We start from the raw sequence: 20,848 nt of genomic DNA, 5'->3' as shown, positions 1-20,848 counted from the left end.
GTTCGAATGACTCCTCCCCCTCACTGCCAAAGGGCCAGTTTTGTTACGGTATTCAGGTAAAGGAGACTGGAATAACAGGAGAACACAGTTTATTATGGCACAAGCAGAGGAGCAGGTTGTGAACAGTGAGGATATGGTGATGGAGGTGGAGATGAATGGATCCGTAGGTGATGAACACAAGACGCTGGAGGTAGAGGACACACACATGCACACGCACATGATGGATACTGGGAGACTGGAGATCGCTGGAGAGAGGTAAGCAGAGAGATCGGTTAGTCCTTTGAGTAAGCAGGCAGGTATAGACCTTGTTGCAAACATGACCGGATGGTGACTGGGTGCATGTGTGTGGTTTTTATGGGAAAGGGTGATTGCCAGTGAATGAGTAGCAGGTGGGAGTGATTAGTATTCAGGTGAGGAGGGAGTGCGCTGTGATTGGTTGGTGCTGGAGCCTGGCGTGTCTGTTACAAATATTTATAAATTTATTATTTATTTTAATTTCTTCGTAATAATCAAGCGTTATAAAATAACGGCAGCCATTTATTCAATTTTTTTCTAGAAAATTTTTGATTTGCCCTGACCTGAAAACTAACATCTGATTAGTTTGTTCCTTTGGCTCAGTGGTAGCGCAAAGGTTATGGGTTCGATTCCAAGGGAACACACATAGAACAGTCACACATCTGAATGTTTCAGCGTTTCAATGGTTCAGTAACCCATTCATAAAGGCATGCACTTGCCTCATTCTCCAATGAATCAGGCTTTTGAACTAACCCTTTGAATGAATTATGCTACTCAATGACATACTCATTAAGACATTTGCTGCCACCTACTGGCGGTTTATTTCATATTTAAAAATAGCTTGTATTTCCCCCCCCAACATTACATATTGGCAGAGGTGGGTAGAGTACCCAAAAACTTTACTCAAGTAAAAGTAAAAGTACTTCTAGAAATATTTACTCAAGTAAAAGTAAAAGTACTAGTCTTGAATAGTTACTTGAGTAAGAGTAAAAGAGTATCGGATAAAAAATCTACTCAAGTAGTTAGTTACTAGTTACTTTGGGTCATATATATACTGAGCCTATTTTTATTTAGATATATAGATAAAATGTATGTAATGTGTGTGTGTGTGTATAAATGTAGGCCTATATATTTCATCAGCCTTTACTCCAATTTATGTAATTTATTATAAAACCCTGTCTGTTTCCTTAAGTAACAGATATAGGTGTCATGCCATAACATATTTTTAATACGACTGACTTTATATTAAATGTGAATTTAACATTGAAAGTTAATGTGATATAAATATTGCTACTAATCTTTCATTGTTCAGAAAGAGAGCAAATAACATTTACATTATTAAAGATCATTTTCACTGACAGTCTAGATTTCAATCACTCTCAGAAACTCCCATTAAAATCACTGAAACTGTTAACACTGTGAAATCAATATCTTAATTATAGATTCTGCTCTTTGTTGTTTCTGGCGAGAGAATTCGCCAGAAAGAGGTATTGTGAAGGAAGCACCGGCATTTCAGCGATGACTCATCTGAACGCCTCTGATTGGCCATTGCATTCAAAAGCTCAACAGAATCGTGTGTGATTGGTTATAATACGCAGCGCTGTAAAACGCGTCTGTCTCTGCCGCAGCGCCAGCAAGCGATCACAGATCTGAATTTAGCAGCTGATGATATGACTTGCTGAACGTACTCGCACCGGTGTGACTGTATTAAAATTAATCAAATCTTAATCGGCTATTTTTTGTCTTTTGGAAGCTGCATTCAACTTGACTCCCCTCTGTTATAAGCCACACACGGTACAACAAACTAATGTCAGTGGTATGGTGTAGTGTAATCGAATGTAGCCCAAGTTATTACCTGTTGAACAGTAGACAGCACACGCGGTGTTCATCTAATAAGTATCTCCATCGCAAGCAAATAATAGCCTTTGCAGATTTGCTTTCAATTCAGCGCAGTTCCATAGCCCCGTTTTCAACGCTACTGATATTCTTAAACGTTACAACTCTGAGTGAACCGCTTCAGACGCTCAGCGCGTGCGCCAGGGAACTGAACGACTCATTCAAACTGATTCATGAAACAATTCACTCGTTTGCCCTTTGAACAGAATTGATTTTAAAGAATGAATCATTCGCGAATGGGCATCGCTCATTTCCCACGGAAAAGTAGATGGCGCGTTTGGAATAAACTGAAGAATTTATTGCATTAAGATAAAGTAACGAGAGGTGCGTCGCCCACAGTAACGAATTAAAAGTACAGATTTTCCCCCCAAAATTTACTCAAGTAAGTGTATAAAGTACCCATTTTTAAATATACTCCGAAAAGTATTAGTTACCCCAAAAATTACTCAAGTAAATGTAACTCGTTACTACCCACCTTTGCATATTGGTATATTAAATAAAAACATTATTTAATATCAAAGAAGAACCCTGTAATTTCTGACCATTATGCGTCAGGTGGAACCAAACTGTAAAGGGTGGAACTAGTTTCAGTGTGGTGACATATGTTCCTCTGTGCTGGTGCTCCATTCACCTGCTCCATTCTCCATTGCGATTAATTAATTACCTTAAAACACGTATTAAGGGGGGGGGGGTACAATGCTGTTTTATGCATTCAGAGTTGTTTAGACTGTTAAAAAGTTGAATTCTCATAACAATTTGGACGTATGATGGAATATTTCTGTGCCAAAAATCGTACAAGTTTTGGAGAGTTTTTTTTCGATTGTGGCTCTTTATGATGTAAACTAGTGTGGAACTCCTTATATGGGCATTTCTCGTCAGGAGTGAGAGCGAGATCGCGCCCATCAATGTGCTTCATTCGGCTGCACAGCACAGGACATCCTCGGGAAGAATGTCTCTGAAGAAGTGTGTTTATTGTTTTAAGGGAAAGATAACTTTGTTCAGCTTCCTTAAGAACCAAGCGTTATGTAGGCTAAACAGTGGATAAAGTTTTTTTTCTCGGGGCAACCAAGGAGTTTCACAAGTGTGTTTGTTGAAGACCGTTTTATAAAACAAAGCCCAATTCGACGCTGTATTTGCACATCGTTTGACACTGAAGGATGGAGCGGTCCTAGCTATAAAAGATCCCGGTCATGAGAACTGCAGACGGTAAGTGAAACGGCATCAAATGTCTGTGTATTGCTCCGCCCTAGGGTGACCAAAAGCAGAGTCCCGAAATTTGAAGCTTTGTCCCGCGTCCCGCAAGTCATATGCAGTGTCCCGCATTTAAATTTGGTCTTCGTCATTTTATTTAATCGTCATTTAAATTACAATTCTACAATAAAAAAAAAAATGTTAATAAGAAAACACTGAACATGCGCAGCGCAGCCGTTATTATTGGTTCTAGCGGCTAGTCAGAGCGGGAAAATAAACACTGAAAAAAAAAACCCACATGGACAAAAAAAAAACAAAAAAACGCAACAGAAAAAATGGATTCTATCCGGAGCTCCCGAGTAGAAAAAGCGTCTTTGTTCGTATAATAAGGAATGGGAGAAAACATATACATAGTTAAAACCAGTTACAGGTGACCCTTAGAAAGGAGATTGCAGTGTATGCCACCGAAGTTTCACCATCACGCATGGGGGTGAGGGGGATGTATGACTGCTGCGTGGAGAGAGACAAGGAACCGCGCAACTGTGGTCCTCATAAAAAGTGAACTCCTGGTGAAAGTCAACTACAGCTACACCTGCCAGGAGTTCTACAGACACATAATGAATGAGAAGGCCCTACTCGAAGCTGCCAGATCAGATAAAAAAAAATATAAATTCAAGATGCACTGAATCCGGTAAGAACGCATTTAATCTTTCTAGTCTTTCATGATGGAATTTATGGTAAATGGTAATGGTAAAGCTGAATCTTTCATAACTGCATTCATAAGTGTTTGAAAAAGAGTGCGTGCACACACAGTGAACAGTAGAGGTCGCTGCTGCTCTCTGATCACGTCTGGTGAGGAGCGCACAGGTAATCGAGAGTCTCTAAAGCGTAATCCATACAAACAGATCAGCCTTCTGCCATCCAGCATTTCAGCCTCATCTCCGAGTACTTTTGTGTTGGGATAAAAACTAAGCAGGAAATGTATTTGCCTCGGTTCTTACAAACGTTGGGAAACTTCTAATGTGGCTGAGGAAAGAGATGTAAAGTGCGGTGTTCATCCACTTGTTGATTAAGACTCGCGGTTAGCTGACTAACGTTAGCTCTACCGGCGCGCACTTAACACAAGACTATACGAACCTCACCTCACCTTCAGTATGAGCACAGCGGAACCTTTATGACTAACTGTTAATCTGTGTTTCGGATTTACGACTCGAATCCGGGCGGTTGCGTTATCGACAGTCAGTCGGTGAGCATTTGTTATTTTTAATTCAGGAAACACTAAATGGCTAGGAAAAACTTGAACTGAATCCGTTGGCTAATGCTAACATAATGAAAGGGGGTTGACGTCAGATAAACCATAAACAAACAAGAATAAATATTTCGTTTCGTCGTGGTTTGTTTCAAGAATTGAAACAAAACTATATATATAGTTAAGCTATATATATAAGTTACGTTTGTAAGTTATTTTTGTAAATTTACTCTCCTCTTTATTATTAAACAGCGCTCTTGAATGATGGACAGTGCCTCGTCCAGAGGAGGAAACAAAGTAACGTTAGGTTATCCAAGAGATGTTCATGTGCAATAACTTTAACAGCTGCTGTTAACGTGAATGGCTATGTAGGATTTTGACTTTTGGAATACATTTTTGTTTTTTTACATTTTTTTTTTCTTTCAAAAACTCATAGGACTGACATTCTGTTGTTTGGGAGACAGGTTGTTTATGAAATGGACACGATCAACCAATATGCTGTAGACTCTGGCTTTCCCGAAGGAGATCAGAGGAAACTTTATAGTTCGGACAGATCTGGGAGTTTTGATGAACATCACGATAATGGTGAGGGATGGAAAGTGATGGATGTGACTCTTAATGGGGGAGCACCATGGGGTTTTACCCTGCGAGGTGGACTGGAGCACGGAGAACCTCTTCTTATAACCAAGGTGAGTTCTCTGTAAGACAGGGTGACCCCAGGACAGTTTATCTAACCTGGACAGTATTGTTTGTGAGAGACTTAAGTGTATCAAGCTTTGTAGAGTGCAAAAACGTCAAGATTCTTCAGTCTAGCTGTTGTAAAGCCAGATATATTATGTTATAAAAAATATATAATGTATATATGTGTGTGCTTATTTTGTGTAAATTATATACTTTAATGCTATGTAAACAGATACTACAGATAATAAAACATGCTAAAACGTTTTGTGTAATGAATCTTGAGTTTACTGAAAGTAGACTAACGATAACAAAGCATTGGTTGCTCTTAATCTGTTGTAATGTATTTATTCAGACATGTTGTTATTACTGAAATTTATTTACTTTACTTATGTTCCTCTTTCTAATTTTTAATTGAATTGACCTTGTTCCTTCTGAGGTAGTAGAGGAGTAGCTTCCCTTCTTCTATTTGTGGTGAGCATGAGTCATGAAGGTTCACAGAGCGTTGGTGGTATAGTGGTTAGCATAGCTGCCTTCCAAGCAGTTGACCCGGGTTCGATTCCCGGCCAACGCAAGAATGTTTTTCTGCAGAAAGTTTTACTTTCTTGGAGTCACTGGGTCATAACAAGGAAGTAACATTCAAATAAAATAAACCTGTTTGAGGAGAAAGTACAGGTCTCAAAAATGGGTAATGCAAGCAAAGAAATTTCTTCTTGAACTGGTTGTGTAACAGAGGCTGGAACAGACCGCTGTCCGGATATTCACTTGCACATTACCAGAGCTTTCAGTCTTAATCTGAACTATCAAATATATTCTTAGTATAGAAAAAGACAGTTTTCATTTTGACGCTGCATAGGGCACCAGAATATTTAGGTGATCTTAGTCTGGTCATCAGCTGTTGTTCATAGCTCTCTTTTGTTTGTTGACCGCTATAGATTATGTCATGAGAGATACTTCACAGAAAGGCCTTTCTAGGAAAACCAAAACTTTATAGTATGGCTTTAACCTATGCAAATAGAGTTAGGCAGGTCTTACCTAATTTGCTGATATTTAAAACAAAGGTGTCTTGCAGTGGTCTAATCCAGTGTATTTCAACCTTTTTAGACCAGTCATAGGAAGTATTTGTGACTTAAGTATTAGCTTTATGTAAAGTACAAAATGAGTACACTAGTAATTATTTAATTAATTTCCAGTCATGTGGAATTTAATAATTTTATAGACCCTTTACATTTACAGTTGTGTATACACTACTGTTCAAATGTTAAGTGTCTGTTTAATATTTTTATTGATTTATCATGCTTTATTTGAAATGCTATTACAACTAAAACAGTTGTTTTCTATTTGTAGTATTTTAACTTGTAATTCATTCCTGTGATGGCAAGGCTGACTTTTTTAGCAGCCATTACTTCACTATTAAGTGTCACATGATCCTTCAGAAACATTTCTTATTATTATCAATGTTGAAAACCGTTGTGCTGCTTAACATTTTTTTCAGGATTTATTAATGAATAGAAAGTTCAAAATAACAGCGTTTATTTAAAATAAAAATATTTGTAACAATGTAAAAGTCTTTCCTGTCACTTTTGATGAATATTTTCTTTTAAAAATAAATATTTTACTGACCACAAACCTTTGAACGGTAGTGTATATGGTTGTGTTATAATGCATATAAGTTACTCTTACATATTGATTACAGATTTAAATATTTAGTGATTGCTTGAAAGGAAGTCCTTTGTCCAACAGCAACTGGCAAATTTTTATATCAACTTTTATTTATTTATTGTAGTTTAAATGTTTTGTACATATATGGCTATATGGCTGTGGAAATGGCAGTTTGGTCTCTTGCTGTTTTTCAGCAACTCATTTTTAAACAGCGACCAAAACTTTTTTGTGTGTGCTTTTCTGGTTACTGATCAACTTTGAAGGACCTTGCAAATAAATTTGGAAATAATACTCTTTGCTCTTACTTTCAGCATAGGATGCCTATGTTCTGCATTAAGTGTGTAGATCTATTTCTTTTAGACAATTTTAGCTCAACGTTTAGCTAAAGAGAATATTTAATATGTTTTTAAAACTATGGTGGCCGTCCCTATATACACGTTAGTTTTGAGGTGCATGTGACTTTCTGAAGTAAATTCCTGCCATTGCTGAGGTCTTTAAGGAGCTAAAATGTTAAGATGGGTCATTTCATGGAAGCCTTCGATTGAATAGAACACAGTTTCTCAGGGGATGGTTTAAAGTCTGAGTGTGGTTTTTCATATCTTTGGACGTTTATTCATTAAGAACCATTTCTGTGAGTCCTGCAGACCCTGTCACACTTCAGGAATTGGTAAGAGCGGTTAATAATGTACTGAAGTTTTTTACCCCCCTTGTTGATGCGCTTGATGTTTGTTGTTCCTACTGGATCATATGATGGCAAATCCTGCCGTAAAATAACCTTTGTACCTGTTTTTCGAGATTTAGGCTTAAGTGTGTCATTGTTTTCATCAAGGTTTATTTTTTTGTATTTTTTTAGTGTGTTAAATTATTTTTCCATGTTTTTTCTTTGTTCTTGTTCCTGCCTTGTTTGCTGTATTTTATGAGGCCAGTTTGGCGTTATCTCTCTTTCTTATACATTTGTGTTTTCAGAAATGTATAACTTCACCTCAGGCTACTTCAACTCAGTACAAAATTAGTTTGATAGATATATTGATTGATTTATTGATTGATTGTTTGGTTCTCAAGCTCTCAGTATCCCTCATAACTCATAAAGGACTGAAACCAGAACCTTCATACTTTGCAAAGCACTAAACCTGTATCCATTTATTATATAGGTAAAAGGTTTCCATAGCTTGCGTGTTGACTCTAATCATATTGAAACATTCATTGTGAATCCATTGTTATTCCTGACACATTGGTGTTTTTGTCCCAACCTGCTGTTCTAGTACAAGTGCCACAGACAAAACAATTGAATGACCTTTATTAAGTATTATCAAATTTCTGAGCCAAGTGTATCCCGTTTTGGTTTGGATCACTTCCCTTCAGTTCTTCCTAAATCTTAGATCATCTATGAAAACTGCACGAACAAAGGCCAGTTGTAAACATGGGCTGTATCTCAATATGCATGCTAGAGGTATGTGGTAGAGGTATGTATACTCTTGATGAAAAAGTACATATTTAAAAATATGCAGTAAGACAGCACTTTTATTGGCACAGTATATGGTAATGAAACTGTACTGTTTGTGTTACCATTGAGTTCATATATTTATAAACTGCTTCAGCTTCCTTCCATAAGCACTTTTATACACTGAAAAAGTCTATCTCCTGTATTATAGTACAAGAGGTTACAGGTAATATAAAAAAAAAAAATTGTTGGCTTGCTGTTTTCAACATTCATTTCTTGCATAGTATTAAGCTGTCCTAAATAGAATGCGAGAAATGAACATTGTGAACTGAGGTCATTTCTAAGATTTGTCAAATCTGTTCAACAATTGTTTCTCGTTGTACTGGTCTTTGTGAAAGTAGACATACTGTTATTGTGTTCTGGATTTCATCCGAACCTCATACATCAAGTGACAGACATACTATGTTGATGAGAAAATAATTTGATGCCAAGTGTTCAGGAAGCCTGTCTTGGAAGCTGACTGTTCCCTGATATTTATATTAAACCACAAACGAGGAAAAGATAAAAGGATGTAAATCAGGGAGTTAAATTTAGGGAAACTTTACCTCAGCTACAGTAGTTAAAGGCTGAATTTAAGGCATTTAGTTGGTTTGCAGGTTAATTATTGAATAGTTTATTTTTTGATTTCATTAGCTCATTCCAGTGGATTGTCTCACTACATTTTTCTGTGATTCCTGAGGCAAACTGGCAGTGCCAGGAGCAGCACAGGAATGTTGAAGATTTGCTTGATTATCCAAATGTACTGAATTATCTTTGACAGCCTGAAGCCAGTTGGACTTGCATGATACAGCATCTGGGATCAATTTAGATTGGATTAAAGAAACCTGGGCAATGTCACTTTGCCGTTGACATCTTGTAAGTAAGGGATGAAAACCTTGATAAGTGAGGTCACCGTAACATGTTTGGTGACATCTTTATACACAACTTTTTAGCAAAGGCATTTTCACTTATTATTTATTACCTGGATGAAATGTGGTCTGATTTGAGCTATGTGATCATATAAACTACCTACTTCTGCTCTTGAAGGAAGTGTCTTGCTCATCAAGGCTGGATTTTTTTTAAAATCAGAAATAAAGTAAAAACAGTAATATTCTGATATATAATTACAATTTAAAAGAACTGTTTTCTATTTTAATCTATTTTAAAATGCAATTTATTCTTGTTATGGGAAAGCTAAATTTCCATTACTCCAGTCTTGAGTGTCAAATGATCCTTCAGAAATCATTTTAATATGCAGATTTTATTCTGATTTTTTAAAAATGTATTATTATTATTGGTATCAAAGGTCAAAACACTTGTGCTGCTAATTATAATAGAATTATTTGAAATATAATTTTTTTCATCTGTACTGTCACTTTTGATCAGTTTAATTTAATGCATAATTTTTTTCAAAGAGATTCTTTTTATATCTATGTGTATATTCTGCTGATGGATTCTAGGGTGTTGTGGGGGGTTGCCAGGCTATGCAGTTCTGAGTTTTCGGACTGGTTGCTTGGTGGTTTTCCATACAGAAGTCTATGATGTTCTGGTTCCTAGATATGGCTTGGATCTGACATTCAGTGTAAATCTATGGGACTTTTTTTGCACATTTTATTGCTGCAAACTGTGTTTCTGTGGAAGTCATTAGTTGTTTCTTTATTCATCTGTACATGAGCTGAAAGAGGGCTTCAGGAAGCAGCTTTATTTAAACAGGGTATTTATACAGAAAAATGGGACAATTTAAAATTCCCCTAATTCCTTTCAATAATCTCTCTAATAATCCTGTACAATGTAGCCTTTCACACACCAGCTCTGTTGTTTTTTATTTTATGCATTTCAACACACAGATACCCTAAAAGTGCAGCCATTTAATGAGCAATGGTAAATCTATTTATCGATAACAGGATTCATCAGTCGACTGTCACACCCTGACCTGTTCAGAGCAAATTTGGTGCCAACAACCCTTCACCCACGCACTGAAACCCATTAATGATAGTCTGCTAATGGTAGTCTTTTTATGATAATTACTTCACTTGAGGAGTGGCAGGATCCAGTCAAATTTAGACCATCTTTCATTAGTTTTTGTCTCCGAAGAGCTTGACTTTTAACTTTACAGTGCATGTCTGTTCATGTTTAGAGGAAGAAGTATCAGGAAAGAGTATTTAACCTCACTTTGCATGTTTTGAAGTATTTCAAGACCTTTGCTCTTATCTTTTCTGAAAGCTTGCTCAATGCAAATACACACATGCGCACGCATCTATTGTTTAGACTGCACCAAACTGCCAAAGGCTTCTGTGAAAATAATGGTGTTTGTGTAAAGGAACACACTGCTTTGTGTAAGCTATCCTTGGATATGGAGACAGCAACCATTTGTGCTCTGAAGAAAAATTCAACAGATATTGGCACATTTTATTAGCAGCTTTATATCAGGAAGTGTGTTTCAATTTTTCTGTAGGCATTTAAAAATTCTTGAAACCTTGAACCGAGCATTTGATAAAAAATATTTGAATTCTTACTTTGAACTTGCAATTTGGACTAATAAAATTAAATCAGAAACAACAGTACTTTATAAATCTTTTGACTGCAAGGATGCATAAAATAATAATATTTATTGCAAATTATTCAGACATATGCAGTAGTCTGGGGTTGTATGGAGACTCTATTGCAATATTATCTTCAAGAAATGGCTAAAATCACTTCTCTTCCATCTACACTTGATCCTCTAACACTAGCACTCTATTCTGTTTCTTTTCTTACTATTTGTTTTATTTTTATTTAAAAAAAGACCCTCTAAGACTAGCTTTATTTTTCTATTCTGTGTACTTTTTATTTATTTATTTAAAATTATAAAAAATACACCCTCTAACACGGTTTTTCTATTTTTTTTCCTATTCTATTATAAAAATAAACTTGCTACGCGTACTGTTATACTAACCAAGGCTTGTCACAGCACTTACATCTTATTGCTCCTTTGTTGGTTTTGATTGCTTCTATTGTCCTCATTTGTAAGTTGCTTTGGATAAAAGTGTCTGCTAAATGACAATGGAAATGCAATTAATGGGAGTCACTGCTGAGTTAATTTGCTTTGATTTCCAGTTCAAGGCCCATTCACATCAAGCACGATAACTATAGAGATAACGATAAAGATATACCGTATTTTTCGGACTATAAGTCGCACCTGAGTATGGCGCATCAGTCCAAAAATACGTCATGATGAGGAAAAAAACAAATAAGTTGCACTGGACTATAAGTCGCATTTATTTAGACCCAAGAACCAAGACAAAACATTACCGTCTCGCGGCTGCCATTTAGAAAAATATTTTTATTTTTTAAATGCATAGAATGCAATGCATACATCAAAAATAAACATTTAATTATTACCCATTGTTTCTCTGTCTGTACTTGCACTATGAACAATGACAAGAATGTTGAGAGATGAATTAAGTGCATTTAAGTTCCATTTAGTTGGGGTTTTAAATAAAGCATTTTCTGAGATGCACATTAAACATTAAACACATAAAACATTAATTTAATTTATCTTTTAATTATTGAAAATTAACTTAACTTTTTGGTAAACAAAGGGGATTTACTATTAAAAATGAAACATGGAAGAAATATTGTGTGATTAAACCTTAAAAAAAAAATAATAATGTTTGATTTTTGTTTTTTTAGTGGTAGGCTTATGTACATTCTGCTGAACAATAGTCTTTAACCGGACTTTTATTTTGATGGGTTGACATACCTTTACAGTTCTTTGTATGTGATGTGACGCTAGTTTTACTCCAATCAAATAGTCAAATGCTCATGAAGTGACTGTCAGAGCAGTTCTGGAGATGTTGTTCATGTGTTCACATCCTTACTGAGTGAGACAGCAGACGCTGAAATTACCGCGAGCGTCACGCGTGCTTCAGTGTGTTAATAAAGGAAGACGCGCTTCTGCTCCATTCATTAACAGAACATGCAGGATTCATATTTAAATAGACTGTTCCGTCTTTATATTTACAGATATTAGTCCATATTGTGATTTGATGAAGTGCAATGACCTTGGTTAATTAATTAAAAATTTGGCAAATTCCATGCCATTCCACATTAAACTGTAAATTCTGTTTTTATGACTGGATTCCGTGATTCCCTCTGCGTTTTCTGCATCGCGGAAATCATAGGGCCCTTGTTGTGGTATGCCAGCTCTATCTTGCAATCGACACACGCCACGACGTTCTCTTTACGTTTGCCTGTGCCCTCAAATCAAAACACTGCTGACTCTTTGCAGTATGCGATTTCGGAAGCAGCGCTCGTGTCTCATTCTGCTTTGTGGGTGACGCAAACGCGTTGTGTCACATTAAAAAAATCATCGCAAAAGAACCTGACGTGAGATTTAAAACTATTTAAAAGAGTCTTCGAGGCAGAGGAATTTGCCTCGATCATTTTTTGTAATCGAGTTTCTCGAGTTACTTGAGGAATCGTTTCAGCCCTACTCTTGATATTTTCAACATACAAGGGTTGGTTGTCCATTCCCCTGAAACACAGATACTCAGTAGCGCTCTTTAGGAGTGTGGATGTAGGCCTCTCGATAGATGGAATGTAATTGCAGCAAACTATCTTTTTTTCTTTCTTTTTTTTTTCTTTTTCGAGTCTTCAGTCTTCAGTCTTTATTTAGTTGCCTGGAGGGGCAGGAATTTAGATGCATTCCTGATGCTAAGCCACAAGGAGCTCATGTTCTTTTGTTTGTGCTAGGATACAGTGTTCATCCAAAAGAGCTTAATCTTTACAGTTCAGCACTTTTGTTGTAGCTGGAGTCGACTCAGATTCTTTAGTCTATGATCAAGTTCAGCTGAAAAAATAAAAACTTAGTCATATTATTGTTCAATGCAGGCAGAGTCCTGTCATAGCTCCCGGTGTGTATTGTATGTACTTTCATTGTCAAGATTTGACAATGGCACCATTGTGGAGAGGTGATGTCTTTTGGAAGAACATTTGTACTTGGAGTATTGTGTGTGTGTGTGTGTGTGTGTGTGTGTGTGTGTATAAGAGAGAGAGAGAGAGAGGGAGAGAGAGAGAGAGAGAGAGAGAGAGAGAGAGAGAGAGAGAGAGAGAGCGAGCGAGAGGGAGAGAGAGAGAGAGAGAGAGAGAGAGAGAGAGAGAGAGAGAGAGAGAGCGTGTGTGTTGAGCACAGCAGGATAGGCTGTTAAGTAGCTGAAAAGCTCAGTGCTCTGTCAGCGTAGAGCAAAGGACACCATTCAGCAGAACTCACACATTCTTCTCAGCCACATCCATCCCTCACCCCACCCCACCCCATGCTCCAGACCCCATGCTGAGACTGCAAGGTCATGGAACATTTCAAGCTTTTGAAAAATTCATTAGAAAAATACAACCTGGTTGTTGAAGCCGTAGTGATGCCATTAGCCCATGACAAAGTGATCCATGGTGCCATTACCATGGCATTAAAAAATTACTCCAAGTTGATACTAAGGTTATGATATATTTTGAAAAAAGCCATGATATTGCATGGACACATGCACTTCCAGTGTAGGGATGGACAATCATTTTTTGCAAGAAAATATTTATAGGGGGGAAAAAATGATCCACAACATTGGTAAACTTTCTATATATAATTTTCTGTATTTAGCCTACATCTAGATGTTGCTAAAGTTTTCTGTGTCTCTGTATGAATGAGTGATGCATTTTCAGCCTGCTGTCTCTCTATATGAGGTCTGCACAACACTCCACCAAAATAAAAGGTTGGTTTAACTTGAAGAAATTATGAAAAATATTTTACTGTTGTGTTGGAAAGTGTACTTCTCAAGGAATACCATACAAGCAAGATATTTTCATCCATGTTTTAATGTTAACAGTATATACTGTTGTGCAGCACTTTCTTTAGCCCCTTTCACACTGCACGTGGGACCCGGCAAATTGACAGAACATTGCCAGGTCGCCTTCTGTGTGAAAGCAAACATGTCCCTGGATTGATTCTGGGACTCATCCCGGGTCGGGGACCTAGTAACATTGCCGGGTTCAGTTCCGGAATGAGCGATGTGTGAACAAAAACCAGATCGAATGCGGTGTCATAGTGATGACGCATGTTATCGCGCGACTCTTTTACCAGGTGTTTTCAAGGAAGATCAACGTTCGCGATGAAAAAATATATGCAAACTGTAATGAAGCAGAGATCAGTTAGTTCCTCACTTTCCGCGCTGACGCTGAGATTGTTCGCTAGCTTCAGTGAAAGTTAACGTGCCTAATGTTTTCGACTCGTACATTACACGTCACACACTGATGTCACGTGTCGTTACGGGACCTTTACTGGTTGTGTGTGAAAGCACGCACATATTCTGGGTAATCCCTGGCAGTGTGAAAGGGAAAAATCTAATGACCCTGGAACAATTGCCTGGACACATTACCCTTGTATTTGCCAGAATCGAAGTGTGAAAGGGTCTTTTGACATTCAATAGAAACAATGTTGTAAATTAATTATTATATATTCATTTGCTTACGTTTTATTCTTGAGGTCCAACAAACTTGTGGAATGCATCGCCTTACCTATTAATGATATGAAATGAATATTGTGAATTTGTGATAAATATCAATATCCATTGATCAAGTCATGCTGATTCATATACATTAGTTTCTCTTTTTTAATTCTTGTCTAAGAAAGAGTGGGATGTATTTTATAAATGTGTTGTAATGTTACAAAATAAAATTGTTAATGAAATTGAATAAAATTGTCTTTTAAATCTAATCGAAATCCAATTTAATAGAATTGTTAATTGAAATATTTCTAAATAGTAAAATGACTTTTGAATGCACAAACAGTGAATCCAATAGATTTATACCCTGATTTTTTTGTACTATAATACTATTGTGTTCTTTGACAAACCTTGAAGTACCATGTAAGTGACGTGTGAATTTGGTAGTCAGTGTTGTAGTACTTGAAACCGTACACGTCTGAGTCCAAGACCATATTTTCATAGTCATGAACTCAGATTGAGTCTCAACTTGGACTCTGCAGATGCATTTTGAGGTCATGCATATGCATTAGGGGTGTCACGATTTCGATTTTAAATCGAAATCGATCGAAATTAAGTCACAGTCTCAAACTTCGAATTAAAAAATGGAATCGTCGATGCTGCCACGCCCCCATGTTGTATGACGGCAAATCAATGACAAAAATAACCGAGCATACAACTGATGCTGGCGCGCGCGCTTTGGCTTCCGCGAGAGGAAAACTGAATCGGATGCGAAGAAACGGGAGCCCGCGAGCTCATTTCAAATTCTCGCGCGCGCGTGACACGTACTCTGCGCGCAATACAAGCCCTCGCGCGAACAATTTCATTTTTGTCAGTCGTGGGGCGGGGCTTGCTGTTTTAGTTGTTATCTCAAATGTCATTGGTTATTCCCTTTTCCTAAAGTCAGTATTCGACGCCTGTTAGAAAATGATTAATAATTCACTTGACTTGACCCATGACTTCATCAGTGGACCAGATACATGCGAGTAATCATTTCTTTTGCTTGTTTAATTTATTTTTGTATTTGATGTAATTTAATGCATTGTTTATAGAGTAGATCTTTTGTAGATACTTGATTAACTGGAATTCTTCTGATTACTAGTGATTGCAGTCTTGTTATAAGAGATACACATATTTTACAGACTGTAATGATACACACACACACACACATACATATATACATATATATATATAGTATCTTTATATATATATAGTGTTTAATAGAGCTGAAACAACGAATCGATTTAATCGATTAAAATCGATTATTAAAATAGTTGTCAACTAATTTAGTAATCAATTCGTCGCTAAATAAATTTTATTTGCCATAAGCGGCTCATTTCGTGCATATTTCAAATCTGCGGTGACCAAAGTGTGGCAGTAATGAGCCACCGGAGGTTTTACTCAGCCAGTACAGCAGGTGAAGTAGCAAATAGCCAATAGCTGGCCTCGTTTTATGTCACGTGCTTCCCGAACAGCGTCTCTGCAGCATTCAGCGGGAAGTGGGAGTACTTTACTTTGAGCCTTTAAAATGAAGAGTAACCTGTAAACTCTGCACTACTGAACTGTTTAAGGGGCCGTTCACATATCGTGTCTTTTGCGTGCTCATGTTCGTTATTTCCTATGTAGGCGCGCAGTATGCACTCTCATAATGGAAGCGACGCGGTCGCGACACGCACGCGGTGCGATGCGCCCGTTTTTCCAAGGCGCATCCACACCGCATCCATTTATCATTTGCTGAAATTTCCGGGTCTTCATGGAGAGGGCACGTCATGGAGAGAGCTCGTCATGGTTGCTTAGCAAAGGCAGACGCCTCAGGGGCGCTTCTGCCCGAGCGCTTTGGAAAGAAGGAGAAAGCGGCGCGACTAGCGTTTTCCACGCGTTTTTAGGTGCGATATGTGTACGGCCCCTAAGAATTTTATTTGTGCAGATTCTCCAGTAACGTTACAAGGTTGTTTGCAAATGTTTAGTCATAAAAGCTGATAACATTGCTTTTTAACAGTTAACATTTAAAGCTTTACAAACATGTTATGTGATCAGTTTGTCGTTTACCAGTTCATAATTCAGACTTGCAGCCTAATTATGACTGAATGAGAGAGGTAAATGTTTGAGTATATTTAAAATGCACTTCTTTTCTAAGTATTCACTGCTCTTTTTCACACAGCAGGTTTTTTGTGTGTGTCCCAATTTTTTTTTTTCTGGACAACCTTCTGATGGATTTTACTTTAAATTGTGAGTTCCATTCAGGTTTCATGCCATTGGCACTTTTTTTTTCGAAGGATTGTTTACAATTTCACAGCATAAGCTATAAAGCTTTTTCCCAGTAAATAATAAAATACAATGCACTGCAATTTTATTCTGTTTTATCCTTATACTTCGTGAAAATATGTTCTCAAAGATTCCTTAAGCTTTGTTTGGGATGTTAAACTACTTTAGGAGCTCTAAGGACTGCCATGGTGAAAACAATATTTGAAATCTCCTTGTGAATTTTGCTAGAGTATGGGTCAGTGTTTTGATTGCAGAAGAGTTCGACAAAGGATTACTAACATAATAAAACAACTCCAGGTATATTTTTGATGAGGATATGACAATGCAAAATGGTTAAAATCTCTTAAAAATATTTGCTGAATGATAAAGACCCTTTATTAATAATTTACTTGGGGAAAAAATGGAAAAAACTAAAATATAAGTACATAAACTGATTAATCGATTAATCGTAAAAATAATCGACAGATTAATCGATTATCAAAATAATCGTTAGTTGCAGCCCTAGTGTTTAACAAGTGTTTTATCTTTAATCTTTTAAATAGATACATCGTAATATTTGAAGGTTAGTTTAGTCATTTTTTATTGTTTTTGTTTGTTTTGTTGTGAACTTGAATGTCATCTTTTGTGAAGAAGACTGCACTTACAAAAGAGAAACTGGATGGCAGTTGATTTTAAGTTTTCAATTGACTAAAGATATAAGTTATTGTTACATTATGTTGTTAATAAAAGTTTTAAATTTGACAATGTAGTGTGGTACATTGCAAACAAAGGTCAGATATTATATTGCATAAAAGTCTAGTTTGAAAAATGACAATCTGTGCTTTAAAAAGAATAAATGTAAAAATCAAGAATCGAATCGAACCATGAGCTTAGAATCGAAAATACAATCGAATCGAGGATTTAGAGAATCGTGACACCCCTAATATGCATGATACAGAGAAGAAACTTTTTTCAGTCTTACCTCTGCCTTTACCTCACATTCCTTTTAAAGGGCACTTCCACGCGTTTCCCTGATACTCTGACTGTGTTTGCTATGCTTGTGTGGGTCTGATACCCAGAGGTGTCAAGTAACGAAGTACAAATACTTCGTTACTGTACTTAAGTAGAAATTTGGGGTATCTATACTTTACTTGAGTAATTATTTTTCAGCCGACTTTTTACTTCTACTCCTTACATTTTCACGCAAGTATCTGTACTTTCTACTCCTTACATTTTAAAAAATAGCTTCGTTACTGCTATTTCATTCCGGATTGTTATCGTTCAGAGAGAGAGAAAGAAAAAAAACCTATCCAGATAAATCGCGCCATCAGGATGGAGTGAATTTGATTGTGGTTGGATGAGATACACATATACCATTCCGACACCCTATTGGTCCATACGCGATCCATCACATCTGCACATGACACAAATCACATCACACTGCATAGACAGTTTTGGGTTCGTTTATCAAAAAATATATTTCTTAAAAGTAGGTTGGAACCAGTAGTATCCGATCGCCTCAGAGTCAGTCCGCTTAAATTTCAAATGAAACCGGCGTCAGTCCGGTCTCCTCCCGTCTTTCAGCGCGCTCTTCAATCCGCGGACCGCGGTGGAGCAGCACGAGCTCAAACAGAGACAGAGGACACAAGGTGTGTGTTTACCGATAGATTGTTAGAATATCTGTATCTGTGAAGTTCTTTGTCATAAATACAGTTTACAAAAGGTCACGATCAGTCGGTTTCTCATCTACTGTAAAGTTTCCTTACACTTATTTAAATATACTTAATTTAATCATACGTACTTTATACATACACTGCTGTGCAAAAGTCTTAGGCAGTATTTTCACTTAAAAGAATGGTGTTCGGCCAGTTATTTATATATTTTGCTGTAGAGTGTCAGTATAAAATATCAGTTTACATTTCCAAACATTCATTTTCCATTGTCAAACTGCTTGATTACTGCACTAGATTATTATTAAAATTAATGGCAAACTACTGTCCTGTTGACACATTGTAGCAAAAGATATAAATAACTGGCTTAAAACCCTTTTTTTGGGGTGAAAACACTATTCTTTCTTTTCCGTAAGACTTTTGCACAGTACTGTATTTTAAAAACGAGATTGTTGCTACTTTATAAAGAATGAGCATACAGTCATTCACAGAACTGATAAAAGACAGTGACAGACAGCACTCATCTTAACTAAATATCAGAGTGAGTGACAGAGATACAGCAGAAACATTATGTGTGGTTTTGTATTAAATAATGACCCAGATTGTGAAATACATTTATTAGCCTTAGATTAAGGGAAGCACAACTTGAGAAATGAGAGCATCCAAGGTGAAAGCTATGGATTTATTTTAAATATTTGTAATGTTCTTTAATGTTATCCATATTTTTTTTTGTAGTTCTTTTTTTTAAAGTATCGGTTCAGGCACGTTGAGGCGCCAGTACCATTTTAAAAGTATCGAAAAGGCACTGGACCCTACTTAAAAGTTATTATTTATTTCTCACTACTGGCTCATTTGCCAAATGGGTGCTTTCTCTTCGTCCTCCACAAATTAAGCTACTGTAGGTAGTTGGGTAGTGAGACGTTTTAATAAATTATCGTTTGCGATTGATGACACAAATGACAATGTTGTGATATCTAGTCTATAGAGCATCACAGTCCCACCCACAGCTGGTGCCGGAACTAAAAATTCAATGCAATTTCTGCTTTGACATTTGGGGTATAAGCCGTTAAAATGTAACCATACATGGTAGACTTAAAACCAGCTACGGCTGTACTAAGCGACAGTATATGCTCATATAAACGTAAAAAGATCATAGGGCGCTAACCTTGTTTTGATCTAAATGCCTTTTATTCGCGATGTCTTGGCTAAGTACTTCATTACCCACAATCCTGAACAATCCCACAATCCCACAGTGATGCATCTGATTGGTGGAGCTCGTATAACCGTCTGGTTAAACCCCTCGAAGGTCCGTGAAGACTGAAGATCATTAATAAAAAAAATAAAATAAAATAAAAACCTGTGTTGCGTTTTTGCACGGTAGACTTATCAGTGCAATCATGATCTCCTTGGCTGCCATTGACAGTTTGGCAGGGAGGTTGGTAACTTTAGTTAGCATTATCGTCCACTTTAGCTAGGCTACTGTAGCCTCCATATGAAATGAGTCATATCAAGCATTTTATAATGCCACTGTCAAAACAATATTTAGCCTAGACATACCTTTTTGTGCATTTACTGAACATTTGTGTAATGGCAACGACATGTGTTGACAACTGAGCGGTACACAGTCTTGTACCTTTGACTTTTTTTGGATTTTGTCTTAATTTTTTCACTTGAAATGATATGTTATATGCTTATGAGTTCAGCCGTAGCTGGTTATCCTCACACATGCTCTAAAACTCTTTAGATACGGATTTTTCCGAAAGTGAATGGGAGAAATGAATGGGAAAATTACTTCCGGCACCAGAGCTCTCTCGGGCTGTGGGTGGGACTGTGAAGCTCTATATCAACTTTGTAACTCGTTACCCCCACGAACAATGGACATAGCAGATGTACCGAATACAAGGAGCTATCAGTCAAGAAGGTATCAGGATCATGAGTTATTTTTCATTTTTAGTTTTTGATTAATCACTTAGATTAATCATTCATTTTGACAGCACTATAATGTTTATTGTGAATAGTCAACCACACAAGAGTAATTGTTTCTTAGCCTGCACCAATGTTCTTGTCCATTGCCCTCACAGAGTCCTGCAGCTAAGCTTGGATGTACATTTACATTCCATTCAAGGTTATTGATGACATGCCTCTGAAGTTTGACTTTTTGCACCATAACAATACTTACTGGCAACTAGTCATCATATCTCTAGCTCTTTAATGTATTTGCATTGTACTAAAATGAGTTAATTTTTAATGGGCATAT

At 36.9% G+C, this 20,848-nt stretch overlaps 1 protein-coding gene and 1 non-coding gene across 6 annotated transcripts in view; both read left to right on the top strand.

Moving 5' to 3' along the window:
* Window positions 1–3,993: 3,993 nt before the first annotated feature.
* LOC113050578 (protein Shroom2) overlaps window positions 3,994–20,848 on the top strand; it is a 58,754-nt gene continuing 41,899 nt past the window's right edge. For 3 of the 5 annotated variants that reach the window (XM_026213676.1, XM_026213675.1, XM_026213673.1), the window contains exon 1: window positions 3,995–5,040. In XM_026213676.1, the coding sequence (XP_026069461.1) occupies window positions 4,828–5,040 (213 nt within the window). In that variant the 5' untranslated portion in view covers window positions 3,995–4,827. Of the gene's footprint in view, window positions 5,041–20,848 lie in introns of all 5 variants that reach the window. The other 2 variants (XM_026213674.1, XM_026213684.1) reach the window with 2 other exon arrangements.
* Window positions 5,532–5,603, top strand: trnag-ucc (transfer RNA glycine (anticodon UCC)). Its single transcript has one exon. It is a non-coding gene; the product is annotated as a tRNA-Gly (tRNA).

This window comes from Carassius auratus, chromosome 31 (genome assembly GCF_003368295.1).
Source record: "Carassius auratus strain Wakin chromosome 31, ASM336829v1, whole genome shotgun sequence".
NCBI lineage: Eukaryota > Metazoa > Chordata > Actinopteri > Cypriniformes > Cyprinidae > Carassius > Carassius auratus.
This window is presented reverse-complemented; position numbering and strand designations above follow the sequence as displayed.